Genomic DNA, 17,157 nt, shown 5'->3' on the forward strand with positions numbered 1-17,157 from the left:
TCCCAACTCAAGGCCGGCACGTATCCACAGAAGAAAGACCACGGGAGGATGGACTGGACCACCAGGTCCAGGGAGGATGAGTCGGGCCTGGTGAGCAGAGCTGGGCCTGGAGCCAATGGGAAAGCCCTGGCTGAGGGTGCACCATTAACGAAGGGTCTTGCCACCAGGGGTGGGGGCAGTGTGGGGCGGCAGCTCCAGAGCCTGGTGAAGCCCTGCCCAGACAGCCCCTGTACCCTGGGATCTAGGTGAGGGGAATGGCCAGGGTAGGCGAGGTTGGCTGGGGACAAGGGTGTGAGTGGCCGGGTCATCAAGGAAAGCATGGTACAGGTCACCCTGCTGGGGACAGCAACAAATGAGGGGGCTTCAGCCTGGAGTAAGTTGCCTTGCAGGACCAGTGGAATAAAGGGCCAGAAGGGGGTTGGGGCCTCAGGCTGACCCCAGGGCTTAGGGGCCATGGGTAGGCCAAGGAGGCCTGTGAGAAGCATGGGTCCTGGGAGAGTTCACGGCCAGTAGTGGTCGGTGGCTAATGCCACTCATTCTCTCAGAAAGTTGTGTCCCTGGCTGGGAGGAATTGGGAGGTCAAGCTCATCCCAGGCCTCAGGGAGGCCATCTCCATCCTTCATCCCCTCTACACATCAGAATCCTGGAGGAATAGAAACAGCCACTCACTGTGGAGTCCTTTGGAAGGACGGGGTGGCTAGGAGCTTTCCTCCTGGCCATTGCTGTCTGCCATTGTCATTGCTGGCAGTGCTCTCCCAAAGGAAGCACCCAGCTGCACCCCAGCCCCTCCAAATGCCAGCACACAGCCATAACATGCTGCAGGCCCGGCTTCCCTGCTCTCCACCCCTGCGGAGTCTGGGCAGGTCTGTCTCCTGTCCCTGCCAGGGTGTGGGCAGCTTTGCTGGTCCTAGGACTGACCTGGTTTGAATGTATGTGCATGAAAACTTTGGGCTTCTCAGCTCATGCCTGCCTACCTGGTTACCAGGGGCCATTGTAGGGCAGAGGGTCCCTGCCCCTCATCTCCACTACCCATTCTGTCTAGAGCCCCTGGGCAATGATTGCAGAAGCCTGTTTCCCCCCCAGGCACCTCCCCCTGGGACTGGTCCAACGCAGCTGTCCATGGAGGCCTCCTCAGGCACTGGAGTAGCTCGTTTGGGAAGCCTAGGGGTCAGAATGTGGGCAGCAGGCCACCGGCAAAGGGCCAGACCTTGAACCCTCTGCTGTCCCCATTTCCTGCAAAAGCATCTCAGAGGGCTTGGGGTGGCTATCAGGCCTTCCGGCACAGCACAAGCTCCTGCAGGGAGAGAATAGTGGAGGCACCTAGGCTGGGGAACTGCAGCTCCTACTGTACCTACCCTGCCTACTCTGGACCACCTGTGGGCCGGGCCTGACTTTGAGCTAGAGCCCTTCAGTGATCTAATTCCTGGTGCAGAGCAGATCCACCTACCCCAGGTGAAATGCCAGCTGCTTTGCCTTCAGACCGGATGCTCCTGTGCTTGGCCTGCTGAGCTAGCCCTCCCCAGTGGAAGAAGAGGGCCCTCTTGTGAAAAGCCTCAGCGTGACCCTTGCAGCACCAGCCTCTGAGGTACTGCCGGACTGGGAAGACCCTCCCAGCCACCCCCAACCGCAGGGGCCCAGCCCAGGACACATCAGCCCGACACTCCAAATTCTATCAAGAGTGGCATTTATTCTCCTTGTGGAGGTGCGGCGCTCCGGGGAGCTGGTGCTATTGTGCTTAGGAAGGAGGTCTGTCCGTCCGTCCGTCTGTCCGGCCGGCCTGGCCCCAAACGGGGGCGGAAGAAGGGCGCGGCCCGAGTAAAAATCCCGGCCTGTTCCGGGCGGGAATATGTACAAGGCGGCGGGGCGCAGGCGGGGGTGGGGGCGGGCGGGCCGGCGGCCTCAGCCCCCACCCGAGGGCCCCCGCACCTCGGGCCCTACTTGTAGAATCAGTACAAAATAGGTGCTACCTAAACGTTCCTTCTACCTGAATTCGCTAAGTCGGTTATTGTGCTGCTTAGTTATGGGGGCGGGAGGGGGCCCATGGCTTTCCACGGCGGCGAGGTGTGGGGGGAAGCAGGAGACCCTGACGGGCCCACAGCCCTCCAGCTTTCTCCTTAGGTAGGTAGACAGGAGTATGGGGTGGGGTGGGGGCGCCTGTGTGTGCGTGTGCATGCAGCACAGGTGGGCAGGCACCACGCCTGGTTGTGTAGGGTGCTGGACGTGGGCACTGCTATGCAGAGCAGCGGGTCATCCTTGTGGGGCAGCCACACTTGCTGCTGGGGCTGAGTGAGGGTGGCCACACCATAGGCTACACCTTGCACCTTCTTCTCTGGCCATGGCTCTGCCCCTGGCTGGACATGGCAAATGTGTGTTGGCCAGGGAATCAGAGAAGTGGCCACCTGTGTGGGGGCCCAGTGTCTCAGCGCCCTGGAGCCCTGGGTCTGTCCCTCCTCAGCTGGGACCAAAAGGTCTAAGTCGAAGGTAGAGCCCAGTTGTGCCCAGCAGGGACTGGTTGAGGTGGGGAGGAGAGTGGGGGGCATCTGAGCCTAGGGACCTGGTCTCTGCACCTGCCCTTCTTCCCTGGCCCGCCCAAGCCAGTTGAATCCCTGTCCTGCAAACACCTCCCAGCAGGTGGTTGCGTTCCTGGCGGACTCAGCAATTGGCCTGGCACATAGTAGGTGCTCAATGAACGGTAAGAGAAAGATTAATGACTGAAGGAGGGGTCTTGGGTGCATCCACCCCACCCCCGCCCATGGAACCAATACACCCGCCGGGCTCTGCCGTGGGAGTCGGGGAGGAGTGGGGAGAAAGTCCGCGCGGCCGGCCCCGCGCAGCGTCCCTGATCTAGGGGCCTATGGGGTGGGTAGGGCAAGGGGATACCTGATTCTCAGTAACTCTAGAGGCGGCGGCAGCTTCGCATGCAGTGCGCGTTATTGCTCTATAGTCGGCATCGGACTACCTAAGAGGGAAGGGGAGCGGGCAGCCCCGGGTAGGGTCGGAGGAGGGGTGGGGCTGCATGCAGTGACGTCACAAAGGCGGCGGCCAATGGGGCGGGCCCTTGGGGTGGGGTCGCCGCCGAGGCTTTGGCATAGACGGGCGAAAGTTGGCAACCGAATGAGGGCGGGGCCTGGGTCTCGGGGGTGGGGCCTGCCTCCGAGAGGCGGGGCCTGAGGCGCCCAGCTAGGGGCGGGCCTCGGGGCGTGGAAAGGAATCCCGGACATCCCAAGCCCCCGGCGTCGGCGGGCAAGACGGGGGTTCAGCGTCCCCTCCCTGACCCGAGTGCAATCCGTTCATAAATAAAACGTACAAATACAGAAAGAAAGAAACCCGACGCGTCCGCAACCCCCCCAGGGGGCTTTACCCGCAAAGCGAATACAGAGGTGTGTAGAGGGCAGCACCCAGGCCTGCCTGTCGGCCCCGGGAATCCGTCCTCCAACACGAATGCCCAGGGTACGGGGGTGGGGGCCCGGGGCAGGGCGGAAGCGGGGTCTGAGGAGGTCGGATAAGTCCATGCGATTCGATATGTGTCATTATTATTCGATATGGAGGACAGAGCCCGGGAAGCTGGGCTGGAAGAATTCGGATTTGGCAGAGGATGCGAGGCGAGGGTAGGAGGGCGGCTCCAACTGAGGCCCCAAAAGCAACCCGAGGGAGGGGGTGCCGCCGTCCGCCCCTCTCCCCGACCCCCAACTCGTCTAACACTCCCGGGAGTTCCGCGAAGACTGTCAGGCAGGGGCGCCCCTGCAGGCCCGCCTCATCCGCCCCGGCCTGCTGCCGGGGAGGGGCCGGCTCCCTGGACGTCTGGGCGGCAGGACCTGCGCTAGAAGGCTTGGGAAGGGGTGGGGGAAGACCTGAGTCCCTGCGACGCGATCCAGGGGCGCAGAGGCGGGAGGAGGGGCTCCCTACCTCACCTCACCCCCGTCTTCAGAGACCCAACTCGGAGATGAGGTTCGGTTCTGGGTCTCATCGACCCTATTGCTGGGAGAAAGCCGGGGGCACCCTGGAGGGGAGGGAAGGGGGCTCGGGGTGGGTCTCCCCTCGGGACCCTATTGCTTGAAGGGGCCAGCAAGGCCCCTGGCGGGCGGGGCGGGGTAGGACCGGGCCCGCCTCCCCCTATTGCTGTGAGGAAGGGCCCGCCCTCCGGCCCCTCCACCCGGACGCCAGCGAAGACTTCCCTGGGGGGCCGTATTGCTGAGAGCCGACCTGGCTGGGGGAGGCCCCTCCGCCCTAGGCCTGCACAGGGCTGAGCTGTGGCGGCGCAGGAGCCGCGGGGCCGCCGGCGCCGCCCTTGAAGCAGGCCGACTCGTAGTGCTTGTTGAGATAGGACTTGAGAGCGAAGCTCTTCTTGCAGCGCTTGCACTGGAAGTGCTTGAAGGCCGAATGCGTCTGCATGTGCGCGCGCAGGTTGGAGCGGTCGGCGAAGGCCTTGCCGCAGTGCGCGCAGCCAAAGGGTTTCTCGCCGGTGTGCGAGCGCATGTGGCCCTGCAGCAGCCAGGGCCGCGAGAAGGCTTTGCCGCACACGCCACACTTGTGGCGCAGGTCGTGCGTGAGCAGGTGCATGGCCATGGCCGGCATGGACACGTACACCTTGCCGCACGTCGGGCAGCGGCGCGCCAGCTGGCTGTCCAGGCTGCGGTGCGTCTGCTTGTGGCGGCTCAGGTTCGACGACGTGGCGTACGTTTTGCCGCACTCGCCGCAGGCGTGCCGGCCGCCAGCACCTGCGGCCCCTGGCCCCGCGCGCGCCTCGGTGCCTGCCCCCGCGCGCGTGCCGCCCCGGCCCCCAGGCCCGGATCCCACGCTGCGCCCACCCGCCCCGCCCCCGCCTCCGGCATCGCTGTCGGGGGCCGCCGCCGAGGCTGTGGAGGGAGCGGCGGCAGCGCCGGCATTGGAAGCCTTACGCCGCGAGCGCCCGTCGGTGATGAAGAAGGCGTCCGCCGCATAGCCCTCGCTGACGGCCGCGTCACCGTTGATGTAGCCGCCCGCAGCGGTGGCCAGCTCCGGGCGCGGGGTGGGCGGCGGCGCAGAGCCTGCAGCCGCCGGACCCAGCTCTCCACGCACAGCTGCGGCGTACATGGGCTCCGGCGACGGCCCTTTGAGTAGCGCAGCCTCGGCGTCGCCATCGTAGACGGACGGGGGCCCCACGTAGTCGCTGAGGTACCCTGCGGGCCGAGGCGGATGGACAACGGGAGGGGAATGGGGCGGCGGCAGAACACACATGGGGGGCGGGAGACAGCAGACGCGGACCGGGAGACCCGGGTCCGGGAGAGAGGCGAACAGGGAGAAGGACAAAGGAGAGGGGCCGAGGGACCGCAGGGCAGAAAGGATGGAGACGGCAGGGAGGGGAAGAGAGGAGAGGAGAGGATGAGACAGGGCCGGGCCAGGCTCCGCCCCCGCCGCCCCACCCTCGCGGGGAGGAGGAGAGAGGAGCATCTTCGGGCGAGGCTGCCCCCCTTCCATGGAGCCTCAAGGTCAGGGGGGAGGGGCGGTGCTTCCTCTCCCTCCTCCTCCACCCTCTGTACCCTCCCCCTCGGGTTCTCCCCACTTCAGCAGTTTTCCCTGATTATGCAACACACTGCAGACCCGCGGCGCACAAAGCCAGGACCGCCGGCCCAGGAACCCCTCTGTCCCGCTTCTCCAGGGTCCTCGCCGGCTCTCGCCCTGGCCTGCAAAATACGCGCTCCATTTTGATGCTGACCCCCGCTGGCCATCTAGTTCCTCCAACACGCCCTGAAGACGTCTTCCTTCCTCAGTTACTCCGGCCTCACCAGCACCTCCCTCAGCTCTCCTGCCACCCGCTGGATTTGACCCTGCCCTTGCTGCCCAGGCCACAGTCTCCTCCATGCACTCTGCTTCTCCCCAAAACTCCCTCTCACCAACCTGCACCCTACCTGTTCAACATTGCCCTCTCCCGCTCACACCCGAACCCCTTTCAGGGCCTTCTCAAGCCCCTGAACAGGTGACGAGGGAGACGCCGCGATGCAGAGAGGGCCAGGGCGTCCACCTTCACAAGGAGGAGCTGCAGGAGGGCAGCATCACTCATGCGGGGGTCTGCAGTTGTTCCCCAGGCACAAGATGGATCTCATAACTTCAAAGTCACAAATGCATGCCCCTCGTCATGCCCTGGCTCCTTCAGGGTTACACCCAGTCTTCCAGCACCGTCAGCCCTTGTGTCCCTTCATAGGGTGGGCTGCACACTGATCTTCGGCACTCACCACCTCTTCAGTCACTCAGGGTCACACATGCAGTCACCCCGGACACACTCTCAGTCACATGGTGCACAGCAGCCTCGGAGTCACATGGTCCCATGTAGTGGCACACAGGCGAGCACATACACACACACAGGGTCACACACAAGCGCACACGGTCACATGGCCACACACAGTCACATGGACCTACACAGGCTCACACTCCTGCAGGTCACACTTGCTCTGCCACCCCACGCTGCTGGCACTCCCGTCCCCCTCTCCTGCATGCTGACAGTTGTCCTTGAACTTGGGCACCCTTACACAAAGAGCCTCCCCCTGCCTCCCACACCTTGGACATCCCTTGCTCACAGCCTCCTCCCTGCTTCCTCTCCCTGACCCAGGCTTCAGGGAAGAGACTGCTGCTGCCTCTGCTGTCCCTTCTGCTCTGACAGGTGGGCGGCCCTGTTGTACTCCCCCCCACCCCGCCCCACTCCCTGGAGCTCCCTGCATTCCCCAGCTAGCCCTAGCAGGTGTCCTGGTGCAAACAAGGAAGAGAAGGGTGGTGAGGCAGCCCCGGTCTCTGAGTGTAGGTTTGTGTGTGCCGGCATAGCTGGGTCCTGCCATGGCAGCATCCATGCGGCTATATCTGTCCCAGCCTGGGTCAGGGTGTGGGTCCATGTGTGCCTTCGGGTACCTCCAGTTCCTGATCCTCTTCGCCACCCTCTGTCCAGCGTCAACACTCCCCCTGCCCAGCCTTGGCCTCTGCGTTCTCCTTCCTCCCCTCTACAGTTCAGGCTCCAGCCACAGCCTCTTGCCGGTTTTGGTTCCCTTCAGTCTGTTTCCCCAGGCTCTGCCCTTCGCCCCCACACTCTGGCCCTCCACCTTCCAGCAAAGCCCCAGGCCCTGCGCCCCAGGCTCAGACCAGCGCTCACCTTTATCGTGCAGTGGCACGCCGAGGTCGCTGCGAGCGCGCCCGTAGGAGCTCTCCAGGTCTGCCGAAGAGAACGTGTCAAGTTTGACCTTCTTGACCAGGAAGGACCTGGGCATGATTCCTGCGGGGCTCCGGCGCTGTGGGCCTGCGGAGCCGGGGCTTGGGGGGGCTGCGGCGGCAGGGCCTCGTCACCATCCGAGGAACGGCAGAGACAGCGCGGGTACCCACTCTGGCCTTTGGATGCTGCCGCGCGAGTGGTGTCCTCTCTCCTTGCAGCCCTGCGTCTCCTTCGGAGCCCCTCCGGATCCCTCTTCTTTTCCCTTCCTTCCTTCCTTTCTTCCTTCCTGCTTCCTTCCTTCCTTCCTCCTCTCCTCTCCTCGCCTCGCCTCTCCTCGCCTCGCCTCTCTCCTCTCGTCTCCTCTCCTCTCTCCTCTCCTCTCCTCTCCTCTTCCTTCCTTCCCTTCTCTGGTCCCGGCTTCCCAGCCCGCAGTGCCGCCCCTGGACAGGCGGGGGAGGAGGCTGGGGGGGCGGAGAGGGGGGGAGCGGCTCCGTCCCGGGCCTGGAGGTTGCGAGTGGGTGCAGGGCTGGCCCGGCTCCGTGGCCCCCTTCCCCTCCCCCCCCGCCGCCGCGGCGGAGCCTCAGTCAGCGGCCCCCCATGCCCCCGGGGGCGGCGGCGCCGGGCCCGGAAAACGCGGCGGCGGCGGCGGCGGCGGCGGCGGCGGCGGCAGCAGCGCCGGCAGCTTCAGCACCGCGGCCAGCGCCGGCCTGGGCAGCACCGCGGCCAGCGCCCGGCCGCGCTCTACCGGCCGCGCGGAGAGGGGCGGTCCGCGGGGGCTTGGCCGCCGGGCAGGGGTCCTCGGCAGGGGTCTCTGGGAGGCTTGCTTTATTGTTCTGCAGCCGGAGCGAGCGGCGGCGGCGGCGGCGGCGGCGGCGGCGGCGGCGGCGGCGGCGGCGGCGGGCGGGGGGCGGGGGTCCTGGGGGGAGGGGTGCACAGGGAGGGCGGGCCGAGGGAGGGACAGGGGCTCCGGGGGCGGGGCTCGGCGCTCGGACAGCTCCAGGGGCCGGCCTCCTGAGCCCGCAGCCGCCTCTGCCTGCGGCCCGGCCCAGCCTCTGGCTTTTAAAGCCCAGGAGCTGGGGAAGGGGGAGGGAGAGGGGGAGAGGCCGGCGGAAATGGCTGCGCTAGGCCGAGCCCGGGCCTGGGTCTCCTGGGAGGGGTCCTGGGGATGCCTCAGCCTGCGCGTGTCGGGAGTTCCCCTGCGGGGCTCGGGTAACCGCGGCCGGGCGGTCAGCAGCATTGTCGGGAGTGTGGGGAGAAATGGAACCAGGCCTGGGACCCACGCGCCCGGGACTTGGGGTCTTCTGGGGAGGAACGCAGGGAGGACCCCAGTCCGGCCTGCCTCGCTCCGGGCCTGGGGCGCCGGATCTGCAGGGGCGGGCGAGGGAGGCGGGAGCCGGAGGGGCGAGTGCTGAGGCAGCGAAAGCGCAGCGTGCGCCCTGTGCCGCAGTGGCTCCTGCCGCTCGGTCACCCGGGCTGACCCGGTGCCCGCTGGAGGGGCCTCCCCGCCCCCGTCTCTCTCCCACGGGGCGGGTGTGCAGTGCAGCGGCGTCGCTGCGAGAGGGGTGTGGAGGGGGAAAGGGGGGCTGCCACGACCCTGCTTCAGAAATTCTGTGGCTTCGGGGGTTTTCCGCCCTTCCGCGCGGCTGCAGCTCCCCCCGGCATCCCCGCAACCAAGCGGATAACCCTCTGCCGCCCGCCCGGCGTTTGCAGCCCCGATGACGTCAGGCCCAGCGGCCAATGGCGGGGCGCCGGGCGCGGGGGCTCCGGGGCTCCGGGCCGCACAATGGCCGCGCGCGGGTGCAAATGTCCCCAATTAGGGCCCGGCGCCGCCATTGTCCCCTCACCCGCCCCGCCCGGTGGTCCAGGTCTACGTCCTCCAAGCGCGCTCCCACGCGCTCCGCTGTCGCTGGGGCCCAAGGTCGCGGGGGCGGCCCCAGGGAGCGTCCGGGCGCGGCTGTGCCGGGGGCGCGTGCGGTGCTGGCGCGCGCTGGTTGCGGCGCGCGGTGACCTTGCGCGGGGCGGGCCCGGGGACAGCAGCGGGGAGCGCGCGGGGCGGGCCGTGGGGAAGGCGGCCTGCGGGGACGCGCCGCAGCGGTTGAGCTCAGCGCCCCGCCCCGTCCGCCCGGCCCCGCGCGGATCCCGGGTGGGTGTGACCTCGCTCGCCCGCTCGGGGGTGCGGCGGAGACCACGGACCCGCTTTGTGCCAGCCGCCCCGGCCCGGGCAGCGGCGGGACATTCATCTTGCGTGGCAGGCGCTCCCGAGGGGTGGGGGCGGGGCGCGGCCGCCCCCTTATCGCGGAGCAGCAGCCGGCGAGGCTCGCGGTGGGGGCGGGGGCGGGATCCCCCTCGGCCGCACTGCGCGGGTCCAGGCTCCCTCCCAGGGGGGCCGGGCCGAGGCTCAGCCGGAGGCGCGGGGCCAATTAACATTTTGATTGCGGGACTGGGGGGCCATCTGGACCGAGGCCTAATTACCCGGCAGACCCTCGGGGCGCCGGCGGGACGTGCCAGGCGCGAAGCCCTCATCGCCCGGCGCTCGCAGCCTCCTGCCGGACCCTGTCCCCGCCCTCGACTCTGCCCTTACAACTCCATCCGCGGCCGCCTTCTCTCGTCCTACTATGCTTGCCTCCCTGTCCCCTTCCTCATTCCTCCGTTCCTCTGCTCCGTCCTCCTACCCCCGTCTCTCTCCTTTGTCCCTCCCTCCCACCTCATCCTTTCTCCCTGCGCCATTCCTGTCGCCCTACAGTCACCCGTTTCCCTGTCCCTCCATCCACCCTCTCAGCCCCTTCCTCTCCTGCCTCTGTGCACATACCTGCCCCTCTCTATCAACCTCCTCACCCCCTTGCTCCCAGCCCCCTTGACAAAAGAGGCAGAGTGGGACACATGTGTCCCTCGGCTAGGTGCTCCCGAGGGGACCACTGGGGCGGCCCTTGCTCCCGCTCGGGTGGAGCCTGCAGCTCCCCCCCGGGACCCCTGGAGGGGAGGGACAGCTGGGTCCAGGCCTTGGCCATCAGTCTGCACCTACCCGGGTGCGGAGCGCACATGCGACCCGGGCACAATTACTTGGCCTCCTTGCCCCGCCCCCTGCCTCAGCATCCTGACCCCCCCCTTCCTCCTCACCCCCAACATCAGCAGATCGATGTGGCGCCCCAGTCCCAGGCCCCAGCTAGTAGAGGCTGGAGGAGGACAGTGAACAATTCTCACACTTTGGAAAAGTGTCAGCACTCCTGCATGGGAGGCCTCTCCAGTCTCTTACTGAGAGCTGGGGCCTTGGGGCCTTGGGAGGCTTTGTTGCAGGAGAGGGGATGGTCAGGGCACAGGCTGACTTGGCCCCCAGCCCGTCAAAGTCCCAGTCCCCCTCGCCACTCTGCAGAGCCCCAGCCGGGGAGCCTCTTCCTGCCACCCTGATGCAAGCCCCAGTTCTGCCCCTTGTCCCTTTTAGTGGGTGCAGTGTTGGCTGCAAATCCTCTGTGCCCTCTGCTGCTGGCTGCACCTCTCCCTGCCCTCCTAGGCCCTGTATTGTAGAAAGGTCAATCGTAAGGGTCAGGGGTTCCCACTCTTGTGTCCCCAGCACCCCACCCTCAGCAAAGCCAGAGCCCCTGGTGTGCCCACCCTCGAGTCTGCAGTCACACTCTCACCCATCCCTGCCCTATTGAGACTCCAACCCAGTAAACCAGTGGACAGCCCAGACTCGAGGGTTCATCCTGCTGGACAAGTGATGGGCAGAGAATGGGGTGTTGAATGGAGGTGACAGGTATGGGATACAGTTACTGGAGCACAGTTGGGGCAGAAGATGAGAACATTGACTTGGTTTTTGTGTGTGTGTTTTTTTTTTTTGTTTTTGGGACAGAGTTGTGCTCTTGTTGCCCAGGCTGGAGTGCAATGGCAAGATCTCGGCTCACCCCAACCTCCACCTCCCAGGTTCAAGCGATTCTCCTGTCTCAGCCTCCCAAGTAGCTGGAATTACAGGTATGCACTACCACGCCCAGCTAATTTTGTGCTTTTAGTAGAGACGAAGTTTCTCCGTATTGGTCAGGCTGCTCTTGAACTCCTGACCTCAGGTGATCTGCCTGCCTCAGCCTCCCAAAGTGCTGGGATGACAGGCGTGAGCCACCGTGCCTGGCCGAGGACACTGACTTGGAGAAGAGGTCAAGGCTCAGAAAGGACAGGCAGTCTGCAGAGGTTTATTCACAAGAACATTAAGCCACCAGGAATTTGGGCACGATGGGCAGGCGTGAAGCCACAGTGAGGGCTGCTGGGTGGTTAGTGGCCGATGACGCAGGCTCCAGCTAGGATGCTCAGGGAGAGGAGGGAATTGGGGTCTGCAGGCCTCAGCCAGGAGCACAGGAGTGGTTGAGGGAGAGAGAAAGCAGCCCTCAGAGAGGGCTGTGGGGAGGGACAGCATGGAAGGAGGGCCCTCAGCAGTGAGGTCGCGGGGTCTCTGGGGACAGAGCCCAGGAGAGGGTTTCAGGATGGGGGGGGGACTGTATTCCAAAATGGTTCTGATGGGGTTGGGGGAGGCATGGGGATGAGGGCCCAGACAAGCCCAAGGGCAGACTTGGTCCCTGCTGAGGCAGGAGCTTGGAAGGAGCCACAAGAGCAAGGTTGCCCCACAACACAACTGTAAATGTGCATGTGGAAAACAGAAGCAGAGAGCAAGGGCAACTCTCAGTGCCAGAAGATGTTAACAACAGGCTAGCATTCTGACTGTCAAAACAAATAACTGGCACAAATGAACTTGTTACACAACAAAGATGCTGAGACCTCAAAGGGGTTAGCAGGTAACTGACTACAGAAGAAATAAGAGACCTGCTAGGAATCGAAGACACGCTGGCTGGGTGAGGTGGCTCCCTGTCATCCCAGCACGTTGGGAGGCTGAGGCCGGGGGATCACCTGAGGTCAGGAGTTCAAGACCAGCCTGGCCAACATGGGGAAACCTGTCTCTACTAAAAATACAAAAATTAGCTGGGCGTGCTGGCAAATGCCTCTAAACCCAGCTACTCAGGAGGCTGAGATGTAAGAATCACTTGAACCTGGGAGGCGGAGTTTCCAGTGAGCTGAGACTGTACCGTTGCACCCCACCCTGGGCATTCTAAAAAAAAAAAAAAAAATGGAATCAGAGACATCCAAATTAAATGACAAAATGCAAATTTTAGGGGTTTTTTCTTGTTTATTACAGAAAATATCAAATATGCACAGATGTGCAAAGAGCCAGGTGATTTGGGTTCACCTCATGTCCAACAAGCACCTTCACTAAAGACCAGCCATGGGCATCCTGCCTCCTCCCCGACTCCCTCATCATTTTGAAGCAAATCCCAGACATTGCATCACAGAACACCATTTTTGGCAGGGTTTGGTGGCTCACGCCTTGGTAATCCCAGAAGTTTGGGGAGCCGAGGTGGGCAGATCACCTGAAGTCAGGACTTGGAGACCAGCCTGGCCAGCATGGTGAAACTCCATCTCTACTAAAAATACAAAAATTGGCCGGGCATGGTGGCTCATGCCTGTAATCCCAGTGCTTTGGGAGGCCGAGGTGGGCAGACAGCAAGGTCAGGAATAGGAGACCAGCCTGGCCAACATGGTGAAACCCCGTCTCTACTAAAGATACAAAAATTTGTCAGGCATACTGGCAGGTGCCTATAATCTCAGATATTCAGGAGACTGAGGCAGGAGAATCACTTGAACCTGGGAGGCAGAGGTTCCAGTGAGCTGAGACTGAGCCACTGCACTCCAGCCTGGGCGACAGAGCAAGGCTTCATCTGAAAAAAAAAAAAAATAGTCGATTGTGGTGGCAGGTGCCTGTAATCTCAGCAACTTGGGAGCAGAAGAATCATTTGAATGGGGAGGCAGAGGTTGCAGTGAGCCGAGATCGCACTCCTGCACTCCAGCCTGGGCGACAGAGCAAGACTCCATCTCAAAAACAAAAACAAAACAAAAAAAAACCCCGTAGTCATTTTTCTCTTGATAAAGACGTGAGTGGGGGTGTGGAGGGCAGCTAAGGAGCTGCAGAGCTGGGCCTCCACCTCCTGCTCAGGGCCAGCCCAGCTTGAGCTGGGGGTGCCTGGAGACACGATTGGACCCCGCCTCCTTCTTGCTTTCAGCAGGGTGACCCCTCAGTCTCCTGTGTCTCCGGGACTACATAGCAGAGGGGCCAGCAGCCCTGAAGTGGCCCAGATCCCACCCCCTTCCGAGCGGTCCAACTGCCTGACCTGCTGAGACCTTCCACTTCTGGCAGGGGTCACTTAAGCCCGGCTACTTAATTTTTTTTTTAAGAAACGGGGTCTTGCTGTATTGCCCAGGCTGGAGTGCAATGGCTATTCACAGGCATGATCCCACTACTGATCGGCACAGGTGTCCGACCTGGGCCAGTTCACCCCTCCTTAGGCAACCTGGTGGTCCCCCGCTCCCGGGAGGTCACCATATTGATGCCAAACTTAGTGCAGACACCCAACTGGCATAGCACACTACAGCCCAGAACTCCTGGGCTCAAGCGATCCTCGCACCTCAGCCTCCCAAGTAGCTGGAACTACGGGCACGTGCCACTGCACCCGGCTGGAGATACAATTTTCATATGGTAAAATCCCTTAAATGTAGATTCCATCAGCTTTAAAAACATATATTATCTTGCAACCTACTCACCTACAGAGACACAGGATACTTCCATGCCCTACAGGATGGTCCTTTGGGGCAGGTGAAAAATTTTGAAGGAGACATTGAGGAGAGGCTGGAGGAACCTGAGAGTGAGGCCTGGGAGGAGGCAGAGAGAGGAGTGGGGGAGGAAAGAGGTGGGGGAGGAAGAGGCCGAGGTGGAGAAGGCGGCTCAGGAGGAGCGGGGAGGAGAGGGCTTCCACCAGAGGGCAGCCGGGCCCCACCTCAGCACTCCTGGCAGCTGGGCTCACTTCTTTCCTAGCAGGGTGATATGGGGGGGCTCTGGAAGTGGCCATTGGGCCCTGATCCACCTGCACAGTGAAAGCCCGGTGTCAACCGCCTGGCAACCTCCTAATTCCTGATGCAGCGTAAGCCTCCAAGCCCTCACCTTCCTGCATCTCCCCATGGTGTGGCTTCACTGATAGCCAGGACTGCAAAGGCCCAGACATTCCTGCCTGAGGCAGGACAACCTTGATGGGCCATGGGCTCAGGCCTTTTGGCGGCCAGCAAAGGTGGTTGCTCTTGGGTGACCATCACTCCTCCCTCCACCCCATCTGACCTCCTCGCACTCCCTCCACAGATGTCCATCCTGAGAGCAGTCCTTTAAACATCCAAAAGCCCCAAACTCAGGCTCAGAGTCCTTTCCCAGAGCTTCATTCTGCCCCCTCCAACGGAATGTGATCCTCCAGCCAAGTTCACACTCCTGTCTCCACTTCCACCCCTAGCCCCTGCGCTCCCCTACCCAGGTTCCTTGAAGGCTTTGGGCCTGGCTGTCCTCCCCAGACTCTCCTGTTGACTGAAAAGTACCTGGGAACAGTGCACGTAGCCCAGCCTCTGCAACAGCCATTTCTACTCCTCGCCCTGGCCAAGCCCTCCGGGGTTCTCCTTGTGCCTCTTCATCCTGGGGGTGTTCAAGGCTCCATGCCAGGCACCCCATCATCTTCTTGCCCTCTCCCAGCCTCAGCTCCTCTGCCCTGGTGCTCTCACCCCAACACCTCAAACTCAGTAGAGCCTCCAGTCTTCAGCCTCAACACGTCTCTCTGCCTGTGGCCGCTGCTCCCATAGAGCCCCAGGAATCCTTCCTCTCCGAGCTTAGCCCTTGTGGATCCCCTTCCGATACTGACTTGGTCTGGCTGTGGGCATTAGCAAGACTAATCTGAGCCAAGTCTGTGACTACACACACCGTGGGATGACTCCAGAGCACGCCCTTGCTTTGGGATGCCTGCAGCCACAGCCGGCTGGGAGGAGCTCAGGTGAGGAACTCAGACTGGGCTGCTCAGGACAGGCCACACAGAGAGTTTCTGTTGGACAGGTGCCGCAGAAGGTCCAGCCCCAGCCAACCTCCCAACCAAATGCAATCACACAAGTGACCCCAGCTATAAAGCATAGGGTAGAACTGCCCCGCAGAGCCAGTCAGCTTGCACGATCAGAGAAATAGTAAGTTGCTACTGGCTGGGTGCAGTGGCTCACGCCTGTAATCCCAGCACTGTGGGAGGCCCAGGCAGGTGGATCACCTGAGGCCAGGCGTTCTAAGGCAGCCTGGCCAACGTGGCGAAACCCCGTCCCTACTAAAAAATACAAAAATTGGGGCCGGGCACCGTGGCTCGCACTTGTAATTCCAGCACTTTTGGAGGCCAAGGCAGGTGGATCATGAGGTCAGGAGTTCAAGACCAGCCTAGCCAAGATGGTGAAACCCCGTCTCCACGAAAAATACAAAAAAATTAGCTGAATGTGGTGGTGGGTACCTGTAATCCCAGCTTCTTGGGAGGCTAAGGCAAAGAACTGCTTGAACCCAGGAGGCAGAGGTTGCAGTGAGCCGAGATCATGCCACTGTACTCCTGCTTGGCCACAGAGTGAGACTGTCTCAAAAAAAAAAAAAAAAAAAGCCAGGCTTGGTGGCACATGCCTGTAATCCCAGCTACTGGGGCGGCCGAGGCAGGAGAATCGCTTGAACCTGGGAGGCGGAGGTTGCAATGAGCCAAGATTGTCATCCAGCCTGGACGACAGAGCAAGACTCCATCTCAAAAAAAAGTTGCTACTAGTATCTACATTTTACACAGCAATAGGTGACTGAAACAGAAGTTGGCAGCTGGAAGTGGGGTGCTGTTGTACCAAATATCTAAAATCAGTGGTACTGGCTTCAGGACCGGGTGGCAAGCAGAGGCCTGAGGAGACTGTCTACAGAGAATGGGAGTGAAGGAATCCACAAGGAGAATGGAGGAAGGTGAGCCATGTCAGCAGGATGCCCAGAGACTCAGCAGGCAAAATTGTGTAGGTGCCTGGTATGGGATGAAATGCCCCACCACCAAATAAAGATGTGTTGAAGTCCTAATCCACAGTATCTCAGGATATAACAACCTTTGGAAATAGGGCCATTGCATGCAGATTGAATTAGTTCAAGTGACAGGGTGGACCTTTTTTTTTTTTTTTTTTTTTTGAGACAGAGTTGCCCGGGCTGGAGTACAGTGGCGCGATTTCGGCTCACCACAACCTTCACGTTCAAGGGATTCTCCTGCCTCAGCCTCCTGAGCAGCTGGGATTACAAGCACACACCACCATGCCCTGCTAACTTTTTTGTATTTTTAGTAGAGACGGGGTTTCACCATGTTGACCAGGCTGGTCTCAAACTTTGGAAGCACGAGGTGGGCAGATCACCTGGGGTCGGGAGTTCAAGACCAGCCTGACCAACATGGAAAAACCCTGTCTCTACTAAAAATACAAAATTAGCTGGTTGCGGTGGTACTCCCTGTAATCCCAGGTACTCAGGAGACTGAGGCAGAAGAATTGCTTGAACCCAGGAGGCAGAGGTTCCAGTGAGCCAAGAATGCACCACTGCATGCCAGCCTGGGCAACAGAGCAAGATTTCATCTCAAAAAGAAAAAAGTCCAAACAATAGTAGCTTAAGCTGGACATTTGTCTCTTTCACAAAAACAGAGTTCAATGGAAGCCATCCAGGACTAGCAGGGCAACTCCACATCCATAGAGCTCCATAATTCTATCTTCTTCTTCTTGTTGTTTGTTTTTAAAAAAAAAAAAAAAAAAAAACAGAGTAGGCCAGGCATAGTGGCTCTCGCCTGTAATCTCAGCACTTTGGGAGGCTGAGGTGGGCAGATCACCTGAGGTCAGGAGTTCAAGACCAGCCTGGCCAACATGGTGAAATCCGGTCTCTAGTAAACATACAAAAATTAACCAGGTCTGGTGGCTCAAGTCTGTAATCCGAGCTACTCAGGAGGCTGAGGCAGGAGAATTACTTGAGCCCGGGAGTCAGAGGTTCCAGTGAGCTGAGATGGCGCCACTGCACAGCAGCCTGGGCAACAGAGCAAGACCTGGTCTCAAAA

At 61.7% G+C, this 17,157-nt stretch overlaps 1 protein-coding gene across 2 annotated transcripts; it reads right to left on the reverse strand.

Moving 5' to 3' along the window:
* Positions 1-1,667: 1,667 nt before the first annotated feature.
* On the reverse strand, positions 1,668-7,492 carry SCRT1 (scratch family transcriptional repressor 1). Of its 2 annotated transcripts, none has more exons than XM_032256151.1 (2): positions 7,118-7,492; positions 1,668-5,159 (listed from the first exon to the last, which is right to left on the reverse strand). In XM_032256151.1, exons 1-2 carry the CDS (start codon positions 7,230-7,232, stop codon positions 4,228-4,230), a joined length of 1,047 nt encoding a protein of 348 aa, XP_032112042.1. In that variant the 5' UTR covers positions 7,233-7,492; the 3' UTR covers positions 1,668-4,227. The 2 variants fall into 2 exon arrangements, with proteins under 2 accessions (XP_032112042.1, XP_032112047.1); XM_032256156.1 differs by lacking the exon at positions 7,118-7,492 and adding an exon at positions 5,889-7,089.
* Positions 7,493-17,157: the final 9,665 nt, after the last annotated feature.

Source organism: Sapajus apella, unplaced genomic scaffold (assembly GCF_009761245.1).
Source record: "Sapajus apella isolate SASKATOON/1434 unplaced genomic scaffold, GSC_monkey_1.0 scaffold3, whole genome shotgun sequence".
NCBI lineage: Eukaryota > Metazoa > Chordata > Mammalia > Primates > Cebidae > Sapajus > Sapajus apella.